This window comes from Fusarium falciforme, chromosome 12 (genome assembly GCF_026873545.1).
Source record: "Fusarium falciforme chromosome 12, complete sequence".
In the NCBI taxonomy this organism is placed as follows: Eukaryota; Fungi; Ascomycota; class Sordariomycetes; order Hypocreales; family Nectriaceae; genus Fusarium; species Fusarium falciforme.
Window position 1 is genome coordinate 1,733,983 of NC_070555.1, and position 27,825 is coordinate 1,761,807.

General features: G+C 50.9%; 12 protein-coding genes across 12 annotated transcripts; 7 read left to right on the forward strand and 5 right to left on the reverse strand.

Annotated features, from left to right (window-relative positions):
* Positions 1-211: 211 nt before the first annotated feature.
* On the reverse strand, positions 212-1,665 carry NCS54_01431900 (Bul1-C domain-containing protein; the record flags this gene model as incomplete). The annotated part of the gene is made up of 2 exons (XM_053159473.1): positions 212-277; positions 331-1,665. The coding sequence occupies 2 exons, from the start codon at positions 1,663-1,665 to the stop codon at positions 212-214; spliced, it is 1,401 nt and encodes a 466-aa protein (XP_053015448.1).
* Positions 1,666-4,191: 2,526 nt separating this feature from the next.
* NCS54_01432000 (C3H1-type domain-containing protein) lies at positions 4,192-5,721 on the forward strand (the record flags this gene model as incomplete). The annotated part of the gene is made up of 1 exon (XM_053159474.1): positions 4,192-5,721. One exon carries the CDS (start codon positions 4,192-4,194, stop codon positions 5,719-5,721), a length of 1,530 nt encoding a protein of 509 aa, XP_053015449.1.
* Positions 5,722-6,528: 807 nt separating this feature from the next.
* Positions 6,529-8,016, reverse strand: NCS54_01432100 (Hypothetical protein; the record flags this gene model as incomplete). The annotated part of the gene is made up of 2 exons (XM_053159475.1): positions 6,529-7,534; positions 7,619-8,016. 2 exons carry the CDS (start codon positions 8,014-8,016, stop codon positions 6,529-6,531), a joined length of 1,404 nt encoding a protein of 467 aa, XP_053015450.1.
* Positions 8,017-8,521: 505 nt separating this feature from the next.
* On the forward strand, positions 8,522-9,676 carry NCS54_01432200 (Hypothetical protein; the record flags this gene model as incomplete). The annotated part of the gene is made up of 1 exon (XM_053159476.1): positions 8,522-9,676. Exon 1 carries the CDS (start codon positions 8,642-8,644, stop codon positions 9,674-9,676), a length of 1,035 nt encoding a protein of 344 aa, XP_053015451.1. The 5' UTR covers positions 8,522-8,641.
* Positions 9,677-9,708: 32 nt separating this feature from the next.
* Positions 9,709-10,717, reverse strand: NCS54_01432300 (LigB domain-containing protein; the record flags this gene model as incomplete). Its single annotated transcript, XM_053159477.1, has 3 exons — positions 9,709-9,952; positions 9,999-10,200; positions 10,249-10,717. 3 exons carry the CDS (start codon positions 10,715-10,717, stop codon positions 9,709-9,711), a joined length of 915 nt encoding a protein of 304 aa, XP_053015452.1.
* Positions 10,718-11,354: 637 nt separating this feature from the next.
* NCS54_01432400 (Hypothetical protein) lies at positions 11,355-12,109 on the forward strand (the record flags this gene model as incomplete). The annotated part of the gene is made up of 2 exons (XM_053159478.1): positions 11,355-11,890; positions 11,947-12,109. The coding sequence occupies 2 exons, from the start codon at positions 11,355-11,357 to the stop codon at positions 12,107-12,109; spliced, it is 699 nt and encodes a 232-aa protein (XP_053015453.1).
* Positions 12,110-12,210: 101 nt separating this feature from the next.
* NCS54_01432500 (Zn(2)-C6 fungal-type domain-containing protein) lies at positions 12,211-13,914 on the reverse strand (the record flags this gene model as incomplete). Its single annotated transcript, XM_053159479.1, has 1 exon — positions 12,211-13,914. The coding sequence occupies one exon, from the start codon at positions 13,912-13,914 to the stop codon at positions 12,211-12,213; it is 1,704 nt and encodes a 567-aa protein (XP_053015454.1).
* A 1,908-nt stretch (positions 13,915-15,822) lies between these two features.
* NCS54_01432600 (Hypothetical protein) lies at positions 15,823-18,066 on the forward strand (the record flags this gene model as incomplete). The annotated part of the gene is made up of 9 exons (XM_053159480.1): positions 15,823-16,111; positions 16,165-16,404; positions 16,458-16,553; positions 16,608-16,683; positions 16,731-17,011; positions 17,065-17,239; positions 17,288-17,424; positions 17,517-17,769; positions 17,823-18,066. The coding sequence occupies 9 exons, from the start codon at positions 15,823-15,825 to the stop codon at positions 18,064-18,066; spliced, it is 1,791 nt and encodes a 596-aa protein (XP_053015455.1).
* A 723-nt stretch (positions 18,067-18,789) lies between these two features.
* Positions 18,790-19,877, forward strand: NCS54_01432700 (Hypothetical protein; the record flags this gene model as incomplete). The annotated part of the gene is made up of 2 exons (XM_053159481.1): positions 18,790-19,700; positions 19,763-19,877. 2 exons carry the CDS (start codon positions 18,790-18,792, stop codon positions 19,875-19,877), a joined length of 1,026 nt encoding a protein of 341 aa, XP_053015456.1.
* A 461-nt stretch (positions 19,878-20,338) lies between these two features.
* NCS54_01432800 (Hypothetical protein) lies at positions 20,339-21,764 on the forward strand (the record flags this gene model as incomplete). The annotated part of the gene is made up of 9 exons (XM_053159482.1): positions 20,339-20,377; positions 20,435-20,487; positions 20,540-20,635; positions 20,691-20,732; positions 20,784-20,850; positions 20,898-20,938; positions 20,984-21,280; positions 21,331-21,669; positions 21,722-21,764. 9 exons carry the CDS (start codon positions 20,339-20,341, stop codon positions 21,762-21,764), a joined length of 1,017 nt encoding a protein of 338 aa, XP_053015457.1.
* Positions 21,765-21,983: 219 nt separating this feature from the next.
* Positions 21,984-23,778, reverse strand: NCS54_01432900 (MFS domain-containing protein; the record flags this gene model as incomplete). Its single annotated transcript, XM_053159483.1, has 5 exons — positions 21,984-22,296; positions 22,345-22,641; positions 22,691-23,106; positions 23,167-23,579; positions 23,631-23,778. 5 exons carry the CDS (start codon positions 23,776-23,778, stop codon positions 21,984-21,986), a joined length of 1,587 nt encoding a protein of 528 aa, XP_053015458.1.
* A 1,089-nt stretch (positions 23,779-24,867) lies between these two features.
* Positions 24,868-26,739, forward strand: NCS54_01433000 (Carboxylic ester hydrolase; the record flags this gene model as incomplete). The annotated part of the gene is made up of 5 exons (XM_053159484.1): positions 24,868-25,137; positions 25,190-25,418; positions 25,468-26,289; positions 26,342-26,527; positions 26,582-26,739. 5 exons carry the CDS (start codon positions 24,868-24,870, stop codon positions 26,737-26,739), a joined length of 1,665 nt encoding a protein of 554 aa, XP_053015459.1.
* Positions 26,740-27,825: the final 1,086 nt, after the last annotated feature.

Here is a 27,825-nt window from a genome sequence, read left to right on the forward strand (position 1 = left end):
TTTCTTTACTACACTGAGCGCCTATGAAACCGACTAAATATGCAAGGTATCAAGCTTATAACTTCAAACAGCGAGCAGGGTATCGAGGCGTTCAAGTCATGACTGTTCCGTTGCATCCATCATCTCTCCTCCAGAACCTTTCCTGTCGCAATATCCCAAGAGTCATATCCGATTATCATTCCGCCATGAATAAGAAAAGAAATTGTGGACGCTACAGGTCGACTTCATATGGCGGGAGAATATAGTCACCAACATCCTGCTCGCCATCGATTTGTGTCTGGGTACTGTGTCAGCGTCCATGAGCCTCGGCTCTCATGCGTTTTGACTTACATAATGAGGAATTCCATCCAACTGTGGTGAATTGCAGCCCTCAACTGCGATTTGAAGAGGGAGGGTCAGGGCAAGGCTTGACCCATGAGGCCCAGTAGTCAAAATGATGCGGATTGTGTAGGTTCGAGACACAAGACATGAAAAGAAGGTCGGAAGAAGGACCTTCTTGTCAGGACCAGGGAGCTCAAATGGGGCCTTGAGCGTTGCTTTATGCTTGATAGACGCCGTCTTGATGATGTCGTCGCTTCGGGAACTCCGTCTTGATCGACTGCTTGATGCCCCGGCTGATTCCTGGCTGTTGTTGGAGTATTCGGAGCCTCTTCGGGAATTCTCTCCCGACGATGGATGCTGTTCCCATTCCAACTTCTCCTGTTTGTCGAGCACGATCGCATCGTCGATGAAGTAGGTCAAGATCGGATTGGGCATTCCCACAGGGTGCTTGTGCTGGTCCGGCAGGAAGTTGATGTGTCCTGTGGAATAATGCGTCGACGCCTGGAGGGAAGCGGCTTTAGCGTAGACTTCGGGCGGTGTCGCTTTTGACGATGCTGGCCAGAACTCGAGCTCAACAGCGACGGAGCCTTCCGATGGTTGAAGCTTATCGGCAGAGAGTACAACAGGATCTGGTTGCACAGCTGTGACTCTCAGGTGACCAATCTTGGCCGAGAGCAAGTCTTTCCGCACTAACCTCTCCTGCGATAGCTGGTAATTGGGGTTTGCGGGGTGAATGTCAAGAGGCGGTTGTTCGGGGAAGAAGGGCATGACCTTGACGGGATGACGGGCCTGGATCGTTTCCGGCTTGCCTTTCTTGTCGAGTTTATCCTTCAAGGTGATTTTCGCTTTCACGGCGTAGTCGATTGTGACAGAATGTATGGAGAGGTCGTCGTGCTCCCAAGATCCGATTGTGGGGGGCGGTTGGAGATGCCGATCCCTGATCACCGGGTTCCTATTTCTGCAAGAGGCGCTAGGAAGTTGATAAGGGATCACAAAGGAGAATGGGATTGTGTAAGGCAATCCAGCCAGCAGAACTCCAGATTCAGGAAGAGAGTCCTCAGGAATTGGCATCTTGAGCTCCAAGAAGGTGTGTGTAGCGCGAGGTGCCTCCCGCTGAAGCATCTGGACCAGAGTCGAAGTAGAGCCGGTGAACACAACCTCGAGGGACTCAAAGGATAGATCCGTTGGGGAAGTGATGGTCACAGTTCCAGTGACAGATGAACCGGACGTGTAGACCTTGGACTCAAAGTGTCGATTGAGGCTGATTTCGATGGGAGACTCCGTCTTCACCAGAGAGGGCACCCAGCTCCGCCCCCGAGGCTTGGCGAGAGCGTGAGGCGACATGGCTTCGGCAACTGATAAGCTCGTAAGGACGAGAAAGAGGCCGTTTGACGTCTAGTAAAGATGAAAACGAGTCTTAGGGACCTTGAATTTGACGATAGAACAGCGATACCGGCCCTTTTTAATGAAGAGGGAAGGGTAAAGATGCCCTCCCACTAGCTGATCATTCTTCCGTCACATCTTCCGTCACCCTCTGGGCCAACACATGACCCCATCCAAGACGCCAAGGTCACTGCCCCTCTCATTGGTGGTCATGGCCGAAGCCACGGCGCGGCGAATTGATGGCGTGATTTGATTGGTTGGAAAAGCCGATGGCCGGCCGCAGACTCATCGCCCAGTTTTTTCTAGTCGAGTGCGCCCTGACATTGACACGAGGGAAAGGAGAGCTGATGAATCAACAGGGCTGATTAGTTAGGTCCTGTCACACTATATTTAGGCATTATTAGCTGTCTAGCATGATGCAGGGTCCTTGGATACTAACGTAGCCCGGTTGGATGGAACGCGCCCTTCCCTTAGCAAGCAAGCAACGGAAGAGAGGCGAGAGTCAGCAACGGATCGGAAAGTGAAATAAACCCCCGAAATATCATCTCTCGTTTTCAACGTGGAGTCGATTCTTCGGTGAACATGCCATTATTGTCGAGAATATGGAGCAGCTGGTCGAATCGCCGAGATCTGGTGGATAGATGGGGGTTCAGTAATTACCGAGAGGAATTGCGCAACACTGCACTCCCGAATCGTATAACCGACAATTCTAGAGCGAAAAGGACAAGCAGGAAGTATCTTCTTTTTGCGACTGCAAGATCTAAACCTGCCTCTGCCTCTCGAGGCTCAACACCAAGTACCAGTGGCTACTTGGCGCATCTATTTTGGATGGCTGCTTCACACTCACCGCGCAACTGTTGTCAGTAACACCCTATGCAAAGCCGCCAGTGGACACAACAAAAATTTCCATGGAACTTTGTTCCTGGTCCATCTTCCGATCGCCCACCGAGACTGCTCCACTCGGTAGGGCGTAAGGAGAAGTGGACGACGCCCTTGCGACCTCGGAAAGTGCCTCGAGGTTTGGTGGAAACAAAACGTAAGCACAACCCCACTGGAAAGGCGTGGGAGAGCCGCTCTTCGACATTGGAGAACCGGGGTATATAGATTATTAATGTTACATAGGTAGTTCCCAGGGTCTCAACTCTGAACAGGCTGGGCTGGTTCATGTCGTATCCACCATCTCGGTCCCACTGCCGAGATCGTCGGGATGGTTGAACCCACGCTCGGACCATGATCTTCCAGGCCTTGTTGACTTGGACGTCAAAGTAGACAATCAGATATTGGGATGAATGATCTCCTGGGCTGTGATCCTAGCATTATTAGTTTGTGGGGATTGACCAAGAAGCCTTCCCTCAACACTCTGGTCCTGCCTGTTTGGAGGCGAAGCAGCAAGTCCATTTACCTACCATCGAGGATCGATCAGTCACTTGCCGAAGCAGGGAACTTTTAACTCAATCTATATCCTCTACCTTGGCCAATCAATCTTATCGCCTCGGCGATGGAACTCCAGCAGCATTAATCGCAACGTTAACTTGCCGGGAGGGGAAGCACGTGGGGGACTCTGATCAAGGTGCGGGCCTGCGGGGTCTTTTTCATGAAAACGCCGAGGCTGTTCAATGAAGCACGACGCATGCTCACACAGAAAGCGCGAAAAACGATCTCATCTCTTTCATATTACTGAGGGTGTGAAAAGGTCCGAGCCTTAAAGGCAAGGAACAAGGCCCGAAAGTTCATTCAGTGTGAGTTCAATTGTCAAAGGTGAGGACAAGGAACACACACTTTAGGCTTCATCTCATTGTCGGACATCAGACAATAATTTTCATCCACTCTTTCCAAGGCATAAACTTCATTCATTTTCACCCAGAGAAAAGCATCTTATGTTCAACGCCAAAGATATATTATCGACCGTTTCAATGACCGTTTTACTCAATCTACGATCAAACCATGAAGCCGTTTGCGAAACACCGTGCTCTCGGGTAGCCCGATCGCGTGAGGTTGGCACGTACAGTGCGAAGATGGTGAACAAGCGCTTTGTTTGGGGGAGAGACCGCCCCCTCTGTGTAACACCGAGCCAAGCCCCTTTGGCTTTTCATTTGCTGAATAGAAATACGTGGCATTTTCTTGCTCTTTGCTTTTTGTGCATCAGTTTGTCACACAGAGCCTGATCAGGGCAGGGCGTTCCCGTCCCCTCTGACTCTGAGTACTGGGCATCAGCACGTGACAGGGTGAGTCAGCATCAGGCAGGCTCTGCTATTGTCGCCTCATTCTGTCAAGCACTCTTTGTCTTTGTCCCGCACTCTGCATCAACTCAGCAGCGACGAGCAGCGTCATCCTGTCTCACTTTCTGAGTGTTTCTAGCAGAGAGTCATCGGCGGCACATACCATTTCTGGCACGTACTTGCGATAGTATTCATCTCATCTCGTCCAGACTGTGAGACCATCAATCGGCGATGCGGGGCCGATCGCCAAGTGCCCTTTGTCGCGACCATGCTTCCTGATGAGACAATCGACAAGGCGGCTGAGAAGCTTGCCGCGTATCGGAGCAACGATGTACTCTCCGAGATCCTGGACCAGTACCAGGTCCTTATTGACAACTACCGCCGTCTGAAGAGCGATTACGAAGAGGAACGAGAAGGGAGGGAGCGATACAAACAGCTCGCTCGTGGCCAGGAGCGCAATCCCTTTGCCCTCGTCGTCATTGACGGAGACGGCTATATCTTTGACGACCACTTTGTCGGCTCGGGAGAGGAGGGAGGTAGCAGAGCCGCCAAACAACTTATCGACAGCGTCAAAAGTAGTCTCCGCCGCAAGGGACTCGAGAGCTGCGAGGTCATGGTGCGCGTCTACGCTAATCTCGTGGGCTTGTCCAAATCTCTCTGTAAGAACGGGCTTTGCGGCGCCGAAAAGCGTTCCCTCGCGTCATTTGTCGCAGGCTTCAACAGATCTTATGGCCTGGCCGACTTTATCGACGCCGGTGAACTAAAAGAAAATGCCGACTTCAAGCTCAAGGCCATCCTCCGCCTCTACGCCGACAATGCCCAGTGCAAGCACATCTACTTTGCCGCCTGCCACGACGTGGGCTATGTCTCCGACCTTACTCCCTTTAGGGGTAACCAAGATAGGTTTACCCTGATCCGCACCCCGAGCTTGCTCTTCCACAAGGAGTTTGAGAAGCTCGGTATGAACATTGAAGATCTCCACGGCGTCTTCCGCCAGAATCCCCTCATGTACGCTGCTCCATCTCAGAGCAAGCTCAACAACTCATCCACCAAACTCAACCTGGCATCTACGAACCTGCCTAACGGGGGTTCCGCCAGCAACGATGCCGTCTGTCAGTTTTACAACCTCGGCAAATGCAGATATGGAAATAGCTGCCGGCTCGCCCATATCGACACCAAAACTTCGTCTCGTACGAGCCAGAACAGCACCCCGTCCCCTTCTATCGGTAATGGCCCAAAGCCGGATAGAAACCTCAACAGTGACTGGCGCCGTGGCTCTAGCAACTCCCTCTACAAGGTCAATATTGAATCACTGCCTAGGAAGGAGGATATCCCAGAAGGCTTTGTCGCTGTCAACCATGTCGATGAACGTCTCGACGCCTTCTTGCCCACGCCTTCCGGCGACTCTATCAAAAAGCTCAAGGCGTTATCTGCCGAGAGGAGATTCTGCAACAATAAGCAGCTGTTTGACGCCTGCGATAATGACGCCTGCGAGTACGACCACACCCCAATCGCCGAGGAGCTCAAGCCGGCCCTCGAGTGCCTCGCGCGCTCAGTCCCGTGCTCTAGACGAGGCGGGTGCCGAAAGGCTAACTGCGTATACGGGCACGTCTGCCAAAAGGCTGATTGTCGTCACCGAGGTGGCAAAGGCTACTGTCGATTCCCCAGCAGAACATGTTTGGGAGAATACTCTGTCACCAACTACGTCGAAGCCAACGACTCCCCTATGATGTCGCCCTCCATGGATTCGGAGGACGCGCGAAACGCCGAAAACGGTGGCACGAACCTGTGGGAATAGGTTTGCTATGTTTGAATACCTCGGTAGGAGAGGTATACGGAAAAGTTGGTCGTCCAGCCATGAATGCTGGTTTAACTTGTCTTGTTTCTCTATTCTCGCTAACCCGCTTCTCGATTGGCAATACTAAGGGAAGTGGGAGTAAAAAACAGATAGTTGCTGGAATCAACTGATATCGTCGCTTTACTTGCTTGTATCTTTTACCTCTTCAACTGACTTGCTCTGCCAACGCCTGCCTCTGAAATCTCAATAAGGCCCAGCTGGCCTCAAAGACTGCACAGCCCGGTTCAATTGAGGGGTATTGATGCTTGGCCATGACCTCAAACACCGCCACGTCACCCAGTACTGTGCCAGGACCTGCATCTGTCGCTTACTGATAATTGTTACTGGACGCCTCCTCGTCACAAATGCACTTTCGGCGCCTGCAATTCCGCTTTCCCGCTCTGCGTAGCTGTCAGTCTGCTGTTTTGAAGGCAGTCAGGATAAAGGATCAATAGCGCATGAAATCATAGGGAGGAGACGTCACTACGATCACGTAGGTTGACAATAATCATTTGGGATAATGGAAATGGGCTGCATTGAATTTAATGATGATATTCTGTTAAATATTGAGTTGATGTTTTCTTTGACACTCTGAGTTTGACGTCATGTATCAACGACTGTGTCTTTCGCTGTTTGGTTGGTGGCTTCCTTTGGGGCTGAAAAGAACACTTTGCCTCTACCCGTGAGATAAGAAGTGCTGAGTTCGCCAAGGTGAAGGATATTAGAAGAAAGCTTCTCAGCCTATTAACCCCCCGATGGATCATGTGTCTACCAGTCGTAGTGGTCTTTCTCAATTGTCCCCTCCATCCACGCCAACTCGTCCCCCTTGTGATATCGCATCCACTCGTAAATATCACTCTTGAACCGTAGAGACACTCGGCCTTCTTGGAACGCCTCATGCCAGTCCTGCAGGTTCTGAACCACCACGTCGTACCTATCACTAGTATACGGCTCATCGAAACTCCGCGGTCTCCAACCTGTGTAGACAATCTTGACCGTCTCAAGATTCTGAAGCACCCCCTCTGCCACCTTTTTTCCAATACCTATGATGCATCTTGAGCATCCTGTTGTGTCTGATTTCTGCAAGATGAGGTTGAGATGCTTGACTGAGGGAGGGATAATGTCTGCTGTGCAGGGGGGAACGGTGGCCTCTTTGAAGTTCTCGTAACGTGGATCACACTGGCAGATGCCCTCTAGACTGACGTAAAACGACTCTAAAGTCGTGAACTTGGCTAGCATTGGCGCCTTGACTTCCTCGGTCTCACACCATGTATGTGAAAAGTCTAGCTCGAGATGCTTCAGGTGTTTCGCCACTGGTTGCAGCCCTAGGAGAAAGTCCTTTATGGAAACATCATGATCAACAAACCCAGGGGCACCAGAAGAGGGACTTGCAGAGAAGAAAAATGACTTTAGGCTTGGAGTATGCTTAAGCATCTCGCAGAGGGCGCCGTAGTGGGAGTTTGGAGCAGTGCCCTCGAACGTGCACCATTGGAGTCGCAGTGTTGTGAGATTGTGTAGGGCAGGTTTGATGGGGTTGATATCGAAGCGCTCGTACTCTGGAAAGCCGATTATTGAGTCTAGGCTTAGTTGCTCTAACCTTGGCATGATGCATAACAGAGCCATGATGTGGTCGTCGGTTAGGGAGGTGGTTGTCCTGCATGGTCGCGTCACACTCAGGTGGCGGACATTCTCAAAGCCAGTGCCATCGCCAAGTTTACCCAAACGTCTGGCGAGATACTTGAGGTCTGCTCCTGGCCAATCGTTGTAATCGAACCTCTCAAGAGTCAACCTTTCTATTTTGGGGGCCCGCGCCATGAACAGTTCAGCGATGAGAGAGTGTTCAAGGCTCAGACCCTACTTTTGAGCTTGCAACAGGTCAAAGTCTTGACCGACTGTGGCCAGTAGTTTTCGTGTAGTTTCCACCGCAGGGTTCAAAATCTCTTCGTCGCGTGAGTAGTGCGGCAGCTCCCACTCTCTGATGTGATCTCCCAGGCTTGGGTAAATGTCGAGGAGCTTGTGGAGGCCTTCATTTGAAATGTGATTTTCGGGGATGTGAAGCATGATGGGTAAGGCGATGGAGCGTAGGCGTTTGGAGGTGAGGGTGAGAGACTCTAAGCCGCCTTCGCGGGCTCTCCTATGCTGGTAGCCGCGGGTTGCGTAGCAATGGGGGCAGAGTGTTTCGAGGATGGGCTGCAAGAGCTCATCTGGTAGTGTTTCGAGAGACGCAGGGGCCTTGGTGTTGCGTTTAGTAGTCATTGTGATGGCGATGTGACCAAGAGAGCGAGTGAGTGTGCTTGAATGAGATTGGTGATGGTGTTTTGGTTGTGTTATATGGTTAAGCTGACGCGCCAAACTGTCTTGTCTGTGCACTCAATTGAGTGGTGTTTATTGGCTGAAGCTGGTTTTGTGGGTTTGTTCAGTTGAAGGATTCGGTATTGAGTCACTTCGGCGACGAAGATTTAATTACAGGGGCATGGCATGGTCCTTCAAATTTGTTTTTTGGCCAGCACAAATCTCTTGTGCAACTTGGGCCATTTGGTAGCTCGTGCAATACCTAATTGTTTTGTTGTAAGCAGTCCATGCTCTAATCTGTTTGCAAGTTGGAAACGCCACTATTAGTACCATACGAATAGTGGCTTCCATTTCAAGGTCAAATCCAGCCTGTATGAGGTGCTCCCCGAAGGGCGGTGAGACGGGGCAGAAATGAGACTCCAAGGCACCGACAAGCATCTCAATTTCGTCATCAACACCAAAATTTGAAGAGCCTGCGACTTGTAGCTCTGATATCAACTCGATACCATTACTACAGACGAATGAGCCACTGCTAGCGATATTCTTAACGCTCTCCTGTCTTGGTGAGCGAACAACGCAACACGACATAATGAAGCCCCCCGCTACGGACTACGACTCGGATGACGAAGTCTTGATCGACAACACAGAGGCTCTTACTCTTCGTTCCAAAAAGACAGATCGCCAGAAGAAGAAGCTAGAGCGCAAAACCAAGAAAAAAGCAGCCAAGCCCCATCTGCTGTCTCTCTACCCAGAGCTCATCATCGAGATCCTGACACATTTGCGACCCTCGGACGTCATCTCATACCAGCAGACATGCCACTCAGCAAATGCATTTGTTGAGCAACACAACTCGTCTATCGCAAGATCCATCATATCTTATAGATACTCTGTCCTTGCGCGATGCTTCCCGAGACCCGTCTTTTTGGACACGGTTGACCGCAAATATCACAACGTCATGTTGAGTGAGCGCCGCCAGAAGCTTCTTACCATCCACCGAAAGCCATATGCGCATATTGCAAGCCACGATGCGTCGATCCTCTGCTCGTGCCTGACGTGCGTCTTGGCTTGGAATAATCTGTGTCTTATTACCGACCTTTCACACTGGATAAACTCGGCCATCGCACGCAGAAAACCTATCCCAACGATCCCGCGTGGCCAGAACCCGGAATGGAACGTGGAACTCGTCGAAAAGCACGCCAATGTTGTCCGAAGGGCACTTGAGTCTCCACTTTGGTACGCCCTCCTCCTGCAGCGGCATCTGCAGTCCACTGTCTTTGGGATTCGACGGTACACGTCCAAGGATGGAGAGGCGGGCTTTGGTCTCGACGATGGCGATGTTGCGGCTGAGACGGATGCTTTTTGTGCCCGAGACGGGCCTCCGAGCTACGAGTTTCCGCTACATCGCGATACGTATTATTCGCTGCAGACATATCTGCCAAATCGGATCTGGAAAAAGGAAGAGGGCGAGTGGCGGTATCAGCCGGCAGATCAGCACTTTAGGGATCTGGAGTGGATGATGGCAATGCAAAATAAATGGACTACACCTGTGGCGGAGGCAAAAGCAGAGGAAGAAGAAGTGAAACAAGAGCAGCCAGTCAGTCCAGAAGTGACCAACATTGAATAGAACAATAGATTAATGTTGAGCAAAGTTCGGCTCTACTCAACAGCTCCAAATCGATACTGTGCCCAACTCAAACTCTTCTCTGGTAAAGTCCAGATTCTTTCACCTCGGTCTGATCCTGCAGCGCCGGCAGCAACGTAGAGGGGAAGAATGTGCTCCAGCGTCGGATGAGCCTCTCTGGCTTCGCTGCCTCTTATCAAGGCTGACATGGTTGCCCGCCTCTCATCTGGATCCGACGTCACGGCGTCTTTGAGCGCTTCGTCAAAGCTATACGCGTACCTGAACTTGATTAGCAGTGTGTGGTATTGCTCATGACTTGGCTTACGGCATGGTCCTTCCAGATGCCCTCATTGCTCTGTAGTCATGCAGGTTGTGGACTGCCATTCCGGCACCAATGATGAGAACCCCTTCATCTCGAAGACTTTCAAGTGCCTGTCCCATTTGGTAATGTTGATTCCAGTCCTCGTTCCCAAAGAGTGAGACTTGAACGATTGGGACATTCAATGGGTTCTTGATGGGATCAAAAGCTGTTCTGTTAGTAAGAGCAGTCACAGAAGAGTTAAGAGACCACCCACCAACCATGAAACCCGCCCAGACTCCATGATCAAGGCCTCTCTCGACCCTCTCGACATCAATATCAGCATCTAGTAACCTTGCGATGATCTTTTCAGCAAGTTCAGGACTCCCCTTGTTGGGATAGTCGTATTTGTAGTAATGAGGCGGAAAGCCGTAGAAGTCATAGATCAGATCTGTCTCTTCAGCAGCATTGATCTGAATTGTAGACGGTCCAGCTTGCCAATGAGCAGAAAAGACGACAACTGCTTTCGGCTTGACTTTGGTTGTAATCTCCCTGCCGACGGCGACAAGTTGGGCATAAGCAGGGTGATCTGTCTCTTCCATGAAGTTCGGTCCACCGATTCCGAGGAAGTAGACCGGTGTGCGAGCTGGTTTCTGGAACGGTAAGAGAGACGTCATGGTGCTAGCTTGACCGCTGTTATCTGAACAAGGGTGGAAGTGGTAGAGGAAGGGAACAGAAAAAGCCATTGGCGGGATATCAATGTTGAAGAGTACGGGATGAGCTGGCAAGGGTAAAACAGTGGCATGGTTAGATTTGAATCAGGAAAAAGCCGTCCAGGATTTATGAACCGCAACTCAACGCTTCTCTCGGATGGAACAAAGAGCTTACGAATCTTCGCATGACGACGACTTGTCCAGTTAGATGAGAGCCAGTACGAGGCGTTCCTATCCCGGTCGTAATCAACACCCCGAATGTCTTTCCCGCGCGCTTTGTGGGGTTGTTAGTTCGGATCATCCGGATGTCAGCTTCATTGGATGTGATCCATGGTCTGAGCTTTCCCGCGCGGATTGTGGGTCTCGTGTAGACTTGCGAGCGGCCATGTTTGGCACCTTGTTGTATTAGGTGTGCGAATTCGTCTAGTGCTACTCTCCCTTGGTGAGCTGCGGCTCTCCCATGCTGATACCTCGAATTTCTTGATCGGAACCTGAGTTCCCGCGCGGTTTGTGGAGTCCATAGGCACTCTGCTTGGCTTCACGGGCTGGTACATCAACATGTCTACGTTTCGGACTATAAGTAGATGGCCTCTCTTCAGAAAAGTATCCATCTCGCATCTTCATATCTCGTCTCGCATATAAACGTCGATCTCACTTTGGAAAAACAACAATGGCTACCCGTCCTGTACTTCTCATCCTCGGAGCCGGCCCTAGAATCGGCGCCTCTGTCGCCGACAGGTTCGCCCTTGACGGCTACAAAGTCGCTATTGCGAGCCGCAGCGGCACAGACTCTAAGAACGAAAAAGGTTTCCTCTCACTCAAAGCCGACTTGGGCAAGCCCGACTCCATCCCGGCCATCTTTGACGCTGTCAAGGCCGAGTTCCATGCTGCTCCTAGCGTTATTGTCTACAACGCACCGGCATACACGTACCCGCCAGACAAGGACTCTGTTTTTTCAATTCCAGTTGAGAGCTTTGTGGCTGACTTGAACGTCAACACTGTGAGCCCCTATGTCGCGGCGCAGCAGGCTGTGGCTGGTTGGGAGACGCTGCCCCAGGAGAGCAAGAAGAGCTTCATTTACACGGGCAATATCTTGAATACCTCCGTATTTCCTGTTGCAATGATGCTGGATCTTGGTGTTGGCAAGTCAGCCTCATCGTATTGGATCGGGGCTGCTGATATCCTTTACAAGACTCGAGGGTTCCGGTATGTAGTCCCGCACAAGGTAAACCTTTGATTACCTCTAATGCTTGGATATCTAGATTCTTTTATGCCGATGAACGTACCGAAGATGGCAAGATTATCGGAAAGGATGTAGATGGTACCGCGCACGCCGAATTTTACGCTCAGTTGGCGAGACAGGAAGGGGATATCCCATCCCAGGCTACATTTGTGAAGAACAAGGGATATGTTGCTTTCAACTAATGCCATGGCGCTGAAGGTTGAAAAACTCTCTGGATGGGACATCTCGACTGGAAAACTTCTCTCCTTATGTGCTACTCTATGGCATTGTCTTCATTCGTCCTTCAAACAAGTAACACTAAATCCCCATGACCTTTGAAGCACGTGGCCAGATCGCGCCCCGTATCCTGTCTATCTCTCCAGACCTTTTCCATTATTTCGAGTGCCTTGCAGACTGTGCCAAAAACTCTTAGTGGCTGCAGTTCCTCGACGATCGCTCTGAAACGACGCTCTTGCGCTGGCTCGGCGAGGCAGCCTGCGACGCAGAATGGCCACACCATTGTGCGCAGCAAAGCCCGTGGTAAAACTGGGCTCTCGACAAGTTTGAGTATGCCTTCGACGTTGTAGCGGATATCGACACTCGCTGGCTGCCAGCCGGATACAACGACAGACAGGTAGATAAGCGCTCCGTGCGCCCAGATCTTGGTGACGAGGGAGCTCTGGGCAGCTCGTGTCTTTGACTGTTGCTCGTCATACCCTGTGAGAACATTCAAATGCCTTTGGCGTTCGTTTGTACCTTTGCTTTCGGTCGCTTCGAGCCCAGTGAGTTGGGTTTCCAGGGAGGTTTTGATCGCCTTGGCGATACGAACCATTTCCATCATATCGAGATTCCCTGCTCTTTTGCAATTTTGCTTCCATGCGTCTAGCGAAGCAATTTCTCCCGTCTGGGCGAGTACCCAGTTTTGACAGCCGACGACCCTCTCTAGATCAACCGCAGGACCGGCCTCGTCCACATTATCGAGAAGACTTTGGTGGTATTCATAAAGTTTGGGTTTCTGCTGAAGGACCGTGCTGGCAACAATATCGTCAAACATCAAGAGAGCCGAAGAAAAGCGAAATGCGGATTGTTCAGCGCTTGGTACCTCGAGCCTTTCTGCAATATGTGACGATGGTCCTAGACGACTGAGTACCACGGAGAAGTTTGACCGAGGATCAGATGATCCAGCGTTATCGAGAAGTTGTTTGAAGAGAGCCACGGCGCCGTTAAGGTGCGCCTGGCAGTTATCAAAGCTCAGAAGAGAAGCCTCGTACCGTTGGAGCTGCATAATGCCCGCTAAGATACGAATAGCGCCATGGACGTGCTCCATGATATTGGAACCCTGGATGACTTGTAGGGACTTTCCTAGCATGCTAAAAGAATCCCTTGTTTGTTCGAGCACAGTCTTCCAATCTGCATCTTGCCCCTGTGCAAGAGAGAAGAAGTATGAACTCTGGCACCGGGTTGCTTGTCGTACCACTGGGCTGCTTATCATCATTTCCAAGATCCAAGCTTTGCCACCTTCGAGTAGCGAAGGATTGTAGAAGGGGAACAAGAAAGGGAGTAGGTTATCCAGGTAGAATGTGAGAAGGAAAGTGTCGGGCCTGCTGAAGGTTATAGTATTGTTGGCATTGCCTGCAGTGAGGATGCAGTCAGTTCCTCGTCGAGGATGAGGCGTCACTTCAAGAGATGGTTTAGCCTCAGGTTGACCATCTGGTAGAGATTTATGCCGCGATGGTGTATCGTTGAGGTCTCGAGGCGGAATTCGTGGTAGAGACGTATGCAGCAAGCGCTCTCGGACTGGACGGCGTCGATAGGCTTGCTCTTTGACTTCCTTTCGCAGTTTTTCTGCCATTTCTTCTTGTCTCGGACCGCCATCCATCCACTCGGGTTTGTCCTCGGTGAAGTAACAGGTGATGTTGAGTGCCGAGCAAGTGTCGCACACCGGCCGGATCTCATCACACTTCTTTCGCCGGAGGCGACAAGTCCAACAACCATCAGAACTCCTCATGGCTGGGTATGAGTCGACTCTGGAATAGCGATATTTGCGAATAGTAAATGTCTTGTCGGCGTAACCTCGTATCAGGAACGTGGGTTGGGTTAGTGGCGTGTACCGGGAGTAACTGAATGGGAGTCGAACGTCAAGTAATTTGAGTTTGAGGGAAACCTGGAGAAGGCAAATATTGAAGATTACATAAGCCAGAGTTTCCGGATTCTTGTCAGATTGCAAAGAACTCCCCTTAGAATGAACTTCTTTTTCTGTCCGGGCATAAATATCAAGGTGTTTGGTTGAGTGACAAAAAGAAATTCAAAATCCAACTTGGCCTGGCAAGAAGAGGTTTGCAGGTGGTAACATGGTACAGTTTCGTCCACATCTACTCACAGGCACTATGTAAGAACCGAGCCCTGCAGTCCAATAAAGCGACAGTATAGCTGCTATGTATCTGAGCAGACATCTTAGAGGCCACAGCGACTTCATAACTGTTGCTAACACCTAGGACACAATTAGGCAAATGCAGCTCGGATCCGCGTGGCAAGCAAGTGAAGAGAGGTTTTCATTATCGATTGAGGTCCGGCAGATATAAGGCGCTGGACTCGCGGATGGGATTGACTTTATCATGGATGAGACTGTCAAAGGTTGCATACATCCTGTGGGAAAGTCGTTGTGAAGCTATGCGGCGACGATGGATGATTGCGCTGGACGAACCGTCATATCAGTGGTGGGGGTGGTGAAAATTCGACGCGGAAATGCCCAAATCAAAGTGGAAAGACACTGAAGAACCGCGAATAGCCGGTACAGGGTTCAACGCTGATGCGTAGGGCGTGGGAGAACTAGCAAGGTCAGAACCCACGGCCGCGTGGGTTCTCAAGTGGTATTAGATATTTCCCGTTACGTTGCATCGAGAAATAGTGTAAGATGATTCCTAACGAAGCTGCTAAAAAAAGGCACGGGCCAATACCTTTTCCCCAGTGACTAGGTTCTCCTCAAAGCACTCAATCTATAGCCCCGATGGCATCATCTGGGCGGACCCGTGCCCTCTCTATTTGGTGGATTCCAGCGCTCTTGGCCCTGTATTTTCCACCCATTCAGAGCCTAGACAGCATTATATCTCACCTTATTGTCGGGCCTTTTGTCTTGGGATTCCTCATAGAGAGGCGAGGTAGAGTGTGTGGTCTAGCGAGATGAACTTGGCAAAGGATTGAAGCAGAGTGACGCCTCCAACATGTGATCCTTCCGAGACATTGGGTATTCTGACCAATCGGTGTCAAAACAAGTCCGATATCTCCTGTTGTGGAGAGAAAAGGCGGGCGAACCCCGTGGAGTCGAGGGCTTCAAACGGTCGGAGGGGAGCCGGTTACGAGTCGGGTTCCAAGCCGGTCGAACAAGGGGATATGCTTATTTTAAGGGATTTTAGACTTAATAAGATTGTCCCCACAAAGCGGCCGATTTCGTACTTGATCGCAATGTGTGTGATGCAGCCACGGTGATCTCACTACGACTTCCCACGAGTGCGGCTCAATCTAAACTCCAAAGAGCGAAAGAAAAGACGCCCTGCTTCTAGAAAAGACACCATTGCTCGTCGATTTGTCGGGGCGTGCCTCTTTCGTAGGTGCTCATCCAGGCCCAGGGACTCCTTGTCATGTAACACTAGCTTTGGCGTCATGCCTAGTATCCATGACGTGCTTCGTACAAGGTCGCTCAGACTGGAAGGTCACTAGCCGTCACGCAATCAGGAGCCAATCTTGATGTTTCGGTATAGTAAGGCCCGATGCTTGGCAGATCGACGTCTAGTGCCAACAGTCTTGGTAGCAGGGAGGTACGTTACACAGGTCGTATTAAAGCCATGGCCGTCTGTCTGTTCTTTGCCTGTGATCAGCATCCCATCGTCCATTTGCTCTCCTGCAACCACCTGTCATAATGGGTCTCTCACTTGGCTGGCGTGCGAAGTCAGAGGCTAAACCAGCCGTAACTACGGCTGGCGAGGGTGACCTCAACTACACGTCCGACAGCTCAGACCCGGCTCTCCTTCGCGATGGAAACCTCGCTTTTACTCGAGTACAGGGCGGGAACGACTCGAAGCCTTCGTATCAAGAGGCAATTGGAGCCCCTGTCGAGTCCAATTCGCCGCTGGGATACCACGTCGGATGGATCACCATCATCTTCCTCAATGTCAACCAGATGGTTGGATCTGGAATCTTTTCGTCCCGTAAGTAGTTGTCCTGTCCACTGGGTGAGCCAATCGCTAACTCTTTCACTCAGCTGGAACGATTTTGAACAAAACCGGATCAATTGGCCTGGCCCTGATTTACTGGTTCATTGGCTTCCTCATGGCCCTCGCGGGTTTCGGTGTTTATCTCGAGTTTGCGAGTTACTTTCCCAACCGCTCGGGATCAGAAGTGGTGTATCTCGAGCAAGCGTATCCTCGACCAAAGCATTTCTTCCCAATCGCTTTTGCTGTGCAGTCTGTCATCCTGTCCTTTAGCAGCAGCAACGCCATCGGTGAGCTGGACCAAAGAGCCCCTTGACTTGTGTCGACTGACAACCTCTTCCAGTCCTGTCTCGATACGTATGGAGAATTGCTGGCAAGGTGCCATCTGATTGGCAGATGAAGGGAGTAGCCATTGCTGCTTACTCCCTTGCTGTAATCTGTATGCATTCATACTAGCGATGATGATCAAGCGAGCGCATGCTAACTCCCCAAGGCGTCATTGCCCACAACAAGTACTCCTTGTGGGCCACCAACTTCATCGGTTTCCTCAAGATCATTACTCTTGTCTTGTAAGTATGGACCATGGTGTGGCCGAATGTTTTCTAACTTGTCCCAGCATTTCAATCACTGGTTTGGTGATTCTTGGCGGCAATGTTTCAAGCATCCCTGACCCCAAGGCCAACTTCCGTGACTCCTTTGCGGGTACCACCGACAACGGCAACGACCTTTCAACAGCTCTGGTCAACATTGTCTTCTCATACAGTGGCTACGCCAACGCGTTCAACGTGGTCAACGAGATCAAGCGGCCCATCCCAACTATCAAGAAACACGGCTTCTTGTCCCTGCTTGTGGTTGCAATTCTCTACATGCTTTGCAATATTGCATACTTTGCTGCTGGTAAGTAATTGCAGATGTTAAAAATGTTAGAATTCTGACCAACTTTTGGACAGTCCCCAAGAAAGAGTTTGCCGAGTCTGATGAGATTGCCGCTGGCGTCTTCTTCACCACCGTCTTCGGAACTGGCGGTGCTGAGACTGCCCTGAATGTTCTTGTGTTGCTCAGCGCCTTTGGCAATCTGTTGGCCGTTCTGATCGGACAGTCTAGAATGATTCGAGAAATCGGACGGTGAGTTTTGATAGTCCCGAGTAGGTTACCAGTACTGACTGTGCGTAGACAAGGAGTGTTGCCTTTCACCACCTTCTGGGTCTCAACAAAGCCATTTGGAACGCCTCTCGGACCGTACCTCTTGAAGTGGGGGATGACATTTATCATGATTGTTGCACCTCCAGCGGGTGATGCCTTCCAGTTTGGTAAGTCTACCTCAAGGTGGTTGATCGGTGTTGATTGATACCCAACTCATCCACATCCCTAACCGTCGTATTTTCTTTCTAACATTTTACAGTCGTCAGTCTAAAGACATATCCCGACGGTCTCTTCCATCTGGCCTTGGGCATCGGGTTGTACCTTGTCCGACGCCATAACAAGCGTGTCGGCAGAGGACGCCGAGACTTCAAGGTCTGGGACGCCCTTTTGATCTTCTTCATCCTCATCCAGGTCTTCATCATCGCTATGCCCTGGTGGCCACCGAAGGGCGGCCCTTACGCCGGTGAAGTCAGCTTCTGGTACGCAACGTATTGCGTGGTCGGTATTGCAATGTAAGTTATTCATCTTTAGACTTGGATGAGTTCGCTCACTGATATGCGTCTAGTATGATTACATGCTACCTCTATTATGTTGTCTGGATTTACTTGATCCCCAAGTGGAAGGGCTATGTCATTCGGACGGAGGTTTTGGAAGTCGACCAGAACGGCGCCAACACGCACCGCCTGGTCAAGGTTCCTCTTGCCGAGGTAGACAGATGGGACGCAGAACATGATGACGCTGGAAATCTCAGGCAGAGGCATGTCGGGAGCCCTGTACAAGAATCTGTGACGACTGAGGAGAAGGTTTAATCCAACGGTCCGAATATCATATGCAGATACACCACATAGCAACATAGATGGGTTGCCATCTAACTGGCACCCAGTATCTTGGGCCTCCCTTACAAAGCTTGAAGTCTGTAAAGGACACTTAGATACCAACTTGCATTTGATGTGAGATGTGGCTCAAGGTATGTGTCATTGATATTGCAATATCCATTTTCATAGATGCAGATCGTCGAAGATATTGCTAATACGTTCAGACTTTAAGTTGTACACGTCAACTTTCGCCGGACTCCATCAAGGGCGATAACCAACGCTTTGTTCAACCGCAGTCTAACACCCGCTGCCATTCGGACAGAGCGGGATATGTGATCGACGCTTCAACTATGTCATGCAGGTCATTGTGCGGGGGCATCGTCGTAAGTCGCACATTCTCACCTACCCTCAGGATCCGTGTCGCAATATTTCGAGATACAGAAGCCTACTTTGGGTAAGTATTGCGAAGAATGTAGTTATTTATACGGGGACAGAAAGACTGACAGCGGGGTCGTTATATCCGGCGGTGACGGAGCAAAGCCGTCCTCGTGACGGAGGGTTCGGAGCTTTGTCGTCGATCAAACCCTGTTTTGAGCGGAGACAAAATAAGCATGAATCAGCCACCTGCGTAACCGGTCGGGATGATGTACACTGTAGTTATTTATTCTAGATGTCCAACAAATTCCATCTTCCAAGAGACGAAGGCAGTTCATCAACATGGCCACGACCTTTGACATCTCGCCCGAGTGGAGGGCAAGTCAACTTCATTTCTACTACCGCCAGTTCTTCATCACACCCCCGATGGTTTCACGTCGCGATGCAGACTTAAGTGGGAAGACGGCCATAGTCATAGGTTCCAACACCGGGCTAGGACTAGAAATAGCACGTCAGCTTCTCGATCTGGGCTGCAAAGTCATCCTTGCGGTACGCGATGAAGCCAAGGGCGAAAGGGCCCTCCAGGAGCTCAGTAATGGCCGTGATCTTCCATCAGACTTTGTAGAAGTCTGGAAACTCGACATGCTATCCAACGAATCCATCATGACCTTTGCAAAGCGCGTCGAAAGCGTGCAGCATCTCGATATCGCCGTTCTCAACGCCGGGGTACAGAAAGCAGAGGAATCATTCTCGGCAACCGGTTTTGAGGAAAGCTTTCAAGTAAACTTCCTGTCCACTATGCTCCTGGCAATATTATTGCTGCCCATCACCAAGGGGAAGAGAACCGGAAGCAGCCCTGGCCAGATTTGCATTCTATCATCCGACATGGCCGCGTGGTCCAGATTTCAAGAGAGAAATACAACTCCTCTTCTATCAGCGTTTAAACAAAAGATGCCTAAATGGGATTTGATGGATCGCTATTGCACAACAAAGCTTCTCGGACAGCTGTTTCTGTCTGAGCTCTCTCAGCATGTGTCTCCGTCCGATGTCACCGTCTCTTGCGCGAATCCGGGACTCTGCGGCGACTCACAAATTTCACGGGAGTTTCAGGGCACACTCCGCCTCGCCTTCAACATCTATTCCTTCTTATTCAGTCGGACATGCTCTGTTGGAGCTCGCACAATTGTGAACGCAGTTACCACCCTTGGTGACCAGGCCCATGGACAATACATCGAAGATGCCAAAGATCAGCCGTGAGTTTCTGCCACGTGCACTTTATTGTCTTGTATTGATTAAACTAAGTTTCGCTCCCTAGAATGCCGCCTCTCGTATATAAGAGTGAAGGCATGCGTCTTACGAAACAGCTTTATGAAGAAACTCTTGATGAGCTCTCGTTCGCGGGTGTAAGGGATATTATCAGCGGCCTTTAAATGTCTTCACTCGGGAATGGCGGGTATAGTCGGCATCATGTTTCAGAGGTTGACGCAGCGCATAATCCCAAGTTCGCCAAGGGGTATCACGGTCACGGGAGTAAACGCATAGAACTTCTCTTTATTATCCATGGTTCAGGAAACTTGCCCGACGGAAAGGAGTCGGCATCCGCATGCTTTTAAAAGGGAAGGTACTCTGCTGTACGTCGAGAGCGGCAAATCAAGTCATCGATTAGGGTAGCATTGCATTTAGCCAACCAGAGCCATTAGAAAGTTCCCGTGTTACATGACTTTATCCTTGCTATTGAACACAAATGAGGCAGGTTCCCCGCGTGGAGCCTTGGCTGAGGGGTTATACGGAGCATGACGTGGTTATATGGCTCACCAGACATCTCGGTCGTATTGTGCGTTGTTTTTCCATCTCCATTGTTGTTCCAGAGCGTGCGGAAACACTATCCGAAATGAGCAATGGGAAACAGACCCGCCAGGGTATCGCCATCGTATGCATCTCGCTCGCGGGCATCCAGTGCAGCCTCGGCATGTGCTAATTCGTGTAGGACCCCGAGGTCACTGGCCGGGATGACAATGACACTTGTGATGATGTGGAGAGGTCCAAAAGCCTTATTGTATGCAAAGGGAACATGAACTGACCGTGAGATCAGCACCTTCTCGTCCACGGCATCGGCATCCTCGAGCATTTACGAGTATCGAAAGATACAAGGACGAACCTACCAGAGCTCCAACACAACAGACTATTGGTAATCACCCGTATTAATCTTCACACCTCGAACTAGCGATACTAACTCATCCAAGGGCACCTAATGACGAAAAGCATGTCGAGGCATTTGACGTAGCGCAAGTCTCACTGACTGTTCACTACGGGTCGATCCGTTAACTGTTGTGTAGGCACGAGTGGCTCACCATGATGTTGGATGACAAGCTGTACGCTGTTCCACTTGGCGACAATCCCCAGGTGAGAAGGTTTCATGCCGAGACATGCATGTTCTGACCACCAAGTAGCGCATCTTGGATGTCGGAACGGGAACCGGAATATGGGCCACGTCAGTCTCACCCTACCCGGATCAAGAGCCTTGCTAACCAGTCAGTGATATGGCCGACAAGTTCCCATCTGCCGAGGTCATCGGCGTCGATATCTCACCTACCCAGCCATCCTGGACGCCGCCCAATGTCAAGTTTCAGATCGACGATGCTCAGCTGGACTGGACCTTTGAGCCTGCCTCATTCGACTTTATACATGTTCGCTATATGCATGGTGCCTTTGATGACTGGCCGAAGCTATATAGGCAGATGTTCAAGTTTCTGAAGCCTGGTGGTTGGTTCCAGCATATCGAGCCCAATATCCACTTGAAGTGTGAGAACCCCAAGTCGGTGGCTGAGAACGAGTGAGTACCTCTGTGAAAGAGTGTAAGTAACCGAGCTCACGTCGTCTTAGAACCTTCAAGCAATGGGCCGAGCTCTTCTTCGATGCCGGCGACAAGATCGGCCGGACCTTTCGCGTCACCGATGGCATTATGGAGGAGTCGGCCCGAGACGCAGGGTTCGAAGACATTGTGCACAAGATCATCACGATTCCCCTCAGCAGCTGGCCAAAGGAGGCGAGACTCAAGAAGGAAGGCCAATTTGTTGGCTTGTACATGGACTTGAGCTTGGATGGCTTTGCCTTGTACCCGATTGGACAGATTCTTGGTTGGAGTCGCGAGAAGGTTGACGATATTGTTTCCCAGATGCGGGCTATTATCCGAAATCCCAAACACCTCGGCAGTGGAGACATGTGAGTGCGTCGGGGTTGTTACTACAGGCAGTGCTAACCAGATGCGTGATAGGCACATGGTGTATGGTCGGAAGCCGCTCAAGACGGATGATTGAGAAGCGCTGGAAGAGTGGAATTGAGGTAGATTAGGGTCACGGGGCGGCAGAATAGATTGTCTCTTTCACTGAAGTCCCCAGTTTCTACTTCGATCAAGATCTCTCTTTTGCATTACTATGTATCTGATCGCTTTGAACAAATGCCTGCAAGCTAAGCCAGTACCAACCCACCTCGCAGATCTTGTATACGGGTATTATTTAACAATTGGAACCTTCCAATTAAGCCTTTCCTTCCTCCCTGTTGTCGTTGACCAGAGCAACCTCGGCAACATACGACTTGAACTTGCGAGCAGGAACGCGGTTCTCGAACATCTCCTGGACCTCGGCGTAGTTGCGACCCTTGAGTTCGGGAAGGCAGAAGTAGAGGTAAACGCACATGGGCACCGAGAGACCGAAGAAGACGAAGCAGACCTTGCCGCCGAGGTTGGCCTGATCGGTGTTGATGAGGTAGGGCATGACCTGGGAGACAAGGCAGGAGAAGGCGGTCGAGACCATGATGTTGATACTGTAGGTCTTTTGTCGGAGTTGGACACTGAAACATGTTAGCTTTGCCTCCTAGGTAAATTGATGAGATTCTCACCTGGCGGTTTCACCACCGACACTGTAGGCGACAGCGCCCAGGGTGGCCTGGTACAGGAAACCCCAGATCACCATGAAAGCGACAGTCGCGGACAAGCTGGGACCGGTGCCAATGGTGCTGATTCCACCGATCACGAGCAAGAGACCAGTCATGACGAAGCATCCACCAACAATCAGAGGTCGTCGTCCCAGGCGATCGATGAGCGGCCACGAGCACATGTTTCCGACGAGCTGAATGGCATAGGCGATTTGACCGATAGCGAGGGGATCGTTGACGCCGGCAAGACGGAAGTAGTATCTATTAATTGTTAGTCTGTAAGCTTCGGTTGTTGATCTTAGGAACGTACGTGAGATAACCGTTGATGAAGCCGATACCGATAAACTGCTGCGAGAGGTACACCATGATGATAATGGTGGTTCGTCGAAGGTTGGTGCCCTGGAAACACTCAAGCCACTTGCTGTTCTCCTGCGCCTTCTTGGCTTCCTCCTCCTTAGCAATGGCAACGGTCGCAATAGCCATGGCAGCGTCCACATCAAATCCGTCACCGTTGAACCGTCGGAATGCCTTGGCGGCATCGTCGCGGCGGCCCTTGATGATAAGCCACGTGGGAGACTCGGGAAGGAAGAAGAGGTTGAGAAGAAGAAGTCCGGGAGGGATGACCTGGGTGATCAGGGGGATACGCCAGGCCATGTCCGAGGGATCCTTTTTGCAGGCAAAGACAACGAGCGAGTTGAGCCATTGGCCAAGAGTGATCATGGTGTTCTAGATTTGTTAGCACCACGCATAGGACACTTGGCACTTGGCGTTTTCGAGAATACTTACCAGAAGAGCCAAGCACAAACCTCGCATCTTAATAGGCGCAAGCTCAGCGACGAAAACAGGACCAAGCGAATGGCCAAGACCGAATCCAAATGTCGAAACAACCTTGCCGGCAAACAGCATCAGGATGGACTTGCTAAAGTACTGAACAATGATTCCTCCGAGGCAGATGACACAGGCAACGATGATGGTCTTCTTTCGGCCGATAAAGTCGCTGACGATACCGGTCGCAAAGGCAGAGGTGAAAATTCCAACAGTGGCGGCGGCGTTGAGGATTTGCTGGTCGTGAGCGGCGACGACCCAGGTCTCACCAGCCTGGTATCCGAACTTTTTGGCGAAAGGAGTAACGGCGAGGAGTTTTCCTGTCATGGACATTTCATAGCCAAAGTTGACGGGAAGAAGGTAGATGATCAAGCCTTGGCGGTCAGTTTGGTGAATGACGCGCGTTTTTGGTCAAGGTCACTTACAGAACATCAAGACGCGTCGGTTCTCCCAAAAGTCGTGCCAGACGAGGTTCTCATTGGCCCTGCTGGGAGGAAGAGCCGCAACCGCGCTCTTAGGCATCTCCTCCAGCTGAATAGCCTCTGGGGCCTTTGGCTCAATGTCTTTACTCATGGTTGATGCTGCTATTGCTCAGATGAAGATGCAACCTTGGATGATGATGGCATCAACATCAATGCGCAGATTTTGGTGATATATAAAAAAACATGCAAAGTCAAACTCAACCCCAGATCTTCCCCGCAAGGAAGAAACCGACTCCCGCTAAGCTTGTTTTCGGGATGCGGAGAGAGCAGGTTTTGCCTTCCGATTGGGTTCTCACCTCTCGTCTTCAGCCCCTGGAGGAGAGCGGGTCTTGGTTCGTCCAATACGAGTTTTTCGTCTCCAACTGTTGGAGTGAATCTAGAAGCTTGAAGCACCGTTCGTGTTGGCCCTAGTCATGAACCTGGGCCTGAAACTCCTAGTCGGGCAAACCTAAGCGCTTTCGCTGGTACCCTTGCAGAAGCGAGCCACAGACCATTCCTATATCTTGCTAGCACGTGGATCCCGAGCCTTCACCTCTCGGACCGGACGCCATTTGTGCGTTCCGGATTGCCTGATGGGTTCCGAAGACTTAAAAGGGCATCTTCTCCTCCATCAGCTCGTCCTGATTTATCACACCACGTGCGGAGAAGTCTTCATCAACCCCATGACCGTAGCTACCCCCCGCAACTTAAGAGTTCCTTTCCCCATGGGCAGCTATGTCCGTTCAATCGGGTCACTCTTAGTCAGGCAAAGGGACCTGCGTCGGTCAAGCTGACCCTGGCGTACCTGGTAGAGCGGCAGTTACCCTCGGCAAATGGGGCGAGCAAGGTTGGCAAAAGTCAATGCGAGGTGACAAAGACCACCACCACTGGACGGAGAATCGATGGATACTACGCTCACATTGAATATGACGTCCTTGGAAACCTGTAGCGCCTTCTCCGCAAATCCAAGTCGAGCGCTATGGAGAGAATGGCTAGCATGCTCCATCAATGATCTTCAGCATCACGCACTTGTCCGGGGATACTCGGCTACAATAATCCGCAATCCTAGTTATACTCGGATTGCCAGGATTGTAACGACGCAATATGGAGACAATAGGGCGCATGTCATGAAGCTATAAAGTAAAGTGACCCAGCCGCTTGGAACTGGGAGCTGCATCCTCACATCCGGGGTAGTTACACGATGGCTTCTCTTCTAAAACTTGTCACGGTGGCCCTCGTGTTTGCCGATGGTGCTGTCTGTGCTGCTGCCAGACAGCCGCCCACTGTGCAGGTCAAGAACGGTACCTATGAGGGCAAATACGTTGCTTCATATAACCAGGATCTCTTCCTTGGTGTTCCCTTCGCCCAACCACCTGTAGGGTCTCTTCGTTTCCAGAACCCTCAGCCCTTGAACACAACCTTCAAGACCAGAAAGGCAACCGAGTATGCTGACTCTTGCGTCGGATACGGAGTAAGTCATCTTCACCATAACCATCAGTGCAATAGTTACTGACATCGTACAGAACAGCCCTGCTTGGCCGCACACCCTCGGCGAGGACTGTCTGACCCTGAACATTGTCCGCCCGGCAAAGTCAGGACGTGGTAAGAATGACAAGCCACTACCAGTTGGCGTCTTCATCCACGGTGGAGGCTGGTCTATGGACTACAGCGCCAACGGCGTCTACAACCTGAGCTTCATCGTCGAAGAATCTGTGAAGATGGGAAAGCCTTTCCTTGCTGTCTCGGTCGACTGTAAGTGTTCTGACTAATTTCCAGTAGCTTGATGGCTAATACTTAGCAGACCGACTGTCTTTCTGGGGCTTCATGGCCAGCAAGGACATTATGGACGCCGGTATCGCCAACCTCGGTCTGAAGGACCAGCGCATCGCCCTGCACTGGATCAAGGAGAACATTGCTGCCTTTGGCGGCGACGTTGACAAGATCACCATCTGGGGTGAGAGTGCCGGAGGTGGCAACGTCGGCTACCAGGCTACCGCTTTCGGAGGAAAGGATGAGGGCCTTTTCCACGGAATCATTGCCCAATCTGGCGCTGATGGAACGGACATGAAGAACTTGACTAACCCCCAGAAGCGCTACGACACCATCGTCAAGGCCGTCGGATGTGACAAGGAGAAGGACAAGATTGCCTGCCTGCGAGATGTTCCTGTCGATAAGCTCAACGCGACGAGTGCCCTGGTTCCCGGTAACTTTTATCCTGTTGTTGATGGAGATTTCATTCCCGACTACTCGTCAACGCTTCTTGAGGAGGGCAAGTTCACCAAGGTGCCTATCCTGCTTGGCACCAACGCCGACGAGGGTACGCTCTTCGGAAACTGGGGCCTCAATACCGACGAGGAGGTCAGGAGCCTCATCGCCTCGGCCGGTCCGGATGCGGAGACTATCGATATCCTTATGGCTCTGTACCCCAACGTTGATGCGCTCGGTCTGCCCGCTGCATATCGCGTGAGGCCTGATGGCCCTGTCGGAGCACAGTTCAAGCGCGTCATTGCTCTACAGTCTGATCAGCTCTTCACTTCGTGGAGGCGATTGAGGACTGATGCTTGGTCCAAGCACGGAGCTACTGCGTACTCGTACTTGTTCGAGTCGCCCAACACCCAGAACTGTGAGTGTACACCAGCATCTTACATTGCTCCAAGCTAACCATGTCCTTGTAGTTGAGTTCTTTGGTACTCCTCACTTCACCGAGATTGGCTACGTCTTTTACAACAGGATCGGCCTCGGCTATGGCAAGGGTCAGAGCCCTCTGACTGGTGCTTCCAAGGAGGTCCTCCAGCTGGCCAAGCTCGTCACTCGCATGTGGATCAGCTTCATCAACGATCTCGACCCCAACAACCACGGCAGTAAGATAACCTCTCCAAATCTCCCAGTTGAAACAATTTGGCTAACCAACTAAGTCCGCGGCGTTGAGAAGTGGCCTGTCTACAGGGCGGGAGGTGGCTACGGAGAGAACTTTTACTTCAACCCCAATGGTTCGAGTGTGCAGCCTGACACTTTCCGACTTGCCCAAACGACCTTTATGAACTCTGTTACGAGGGAACAATATGGACGGTAGAGCAGCTTATGTAGCGAATTCATGTTGACGAGTTGATCATGGCTTCGATGACCTGCCTTGTGGGTATTAAACTACCCAACATCTTCGCATTTTTCTTCATTAAAAAATACATTTGACCACCTTTCATGATACGGTGCTCGAATTGACCTGATAGGCTCTTGTGATGTCAAGATCATGCTCTATAGTTGAATCTCTTCCTTCATGGGCTATTATTGGTGAGGTTTTAGGAGCCTCGCATCACTTGAGAGTTTTCAAAACTGCCAACACTTATTCACATCAAGGTGAACTCACCAGTATGAAAACATCGTAGGAATAAAAACTTTCATAACTTCTATTACTCTAGTCCTATAAAAGGCCATCAAGGGTACAATTCACGATATGCCAAGTTATACAGCCAGTCAAAGACCCATCTGGCATCTCCGTGACGCAAGAGACCAATCCGACGGTAAGCGATACGACAAGCAGGGTCCTATCACTGCTGACAATACAACCCTATCACGTTTCCTACCAGCAACACACGGACTATCCAATGTGCACATATCGTGGCACTATTGGCAGACATCTGCAAGCCTCAGCCATGTGGCGTCCGTCCAAGTGACAGCGGGTGCATGACCACTCTTGCATTGAAGATCAATCAGAAGACTGGAAAATCATACGATACCGGTCAATGGCATGGCTGGGGAACGGTCATTTGGCCTTGATTCATAGCCTCTTATCTCTTTACACGTAGCCTTTCTGATGTTGCTCTGCCTTAAAATGTCAGTGCATCTCCGGATGTTGAAGCAGGGAGCTATTGAACTCTAATGACGACCATTTATCGATAACCAATCTACGCAGTCCGAGTATTCAATTTCCTCACCGATATTCTGTCTGCGGTAATGTCCACCTTCGTTGGGTAGGCACCTTTGCAGTCAGTCCAGCAGCATTCAGCTTTGATCTACCAAGGAGCGACACGGAGGACTTTGTCCGCCTCCGTCTTGCGGCCAACATGACGACGACGCCCATTTGAGGAAGGCGAAAGGCGGCCAGTAAACTCAAAGTCCATAAATGGAATTCACGTGAAGAAAAACCGTTATTCTCGTCCAT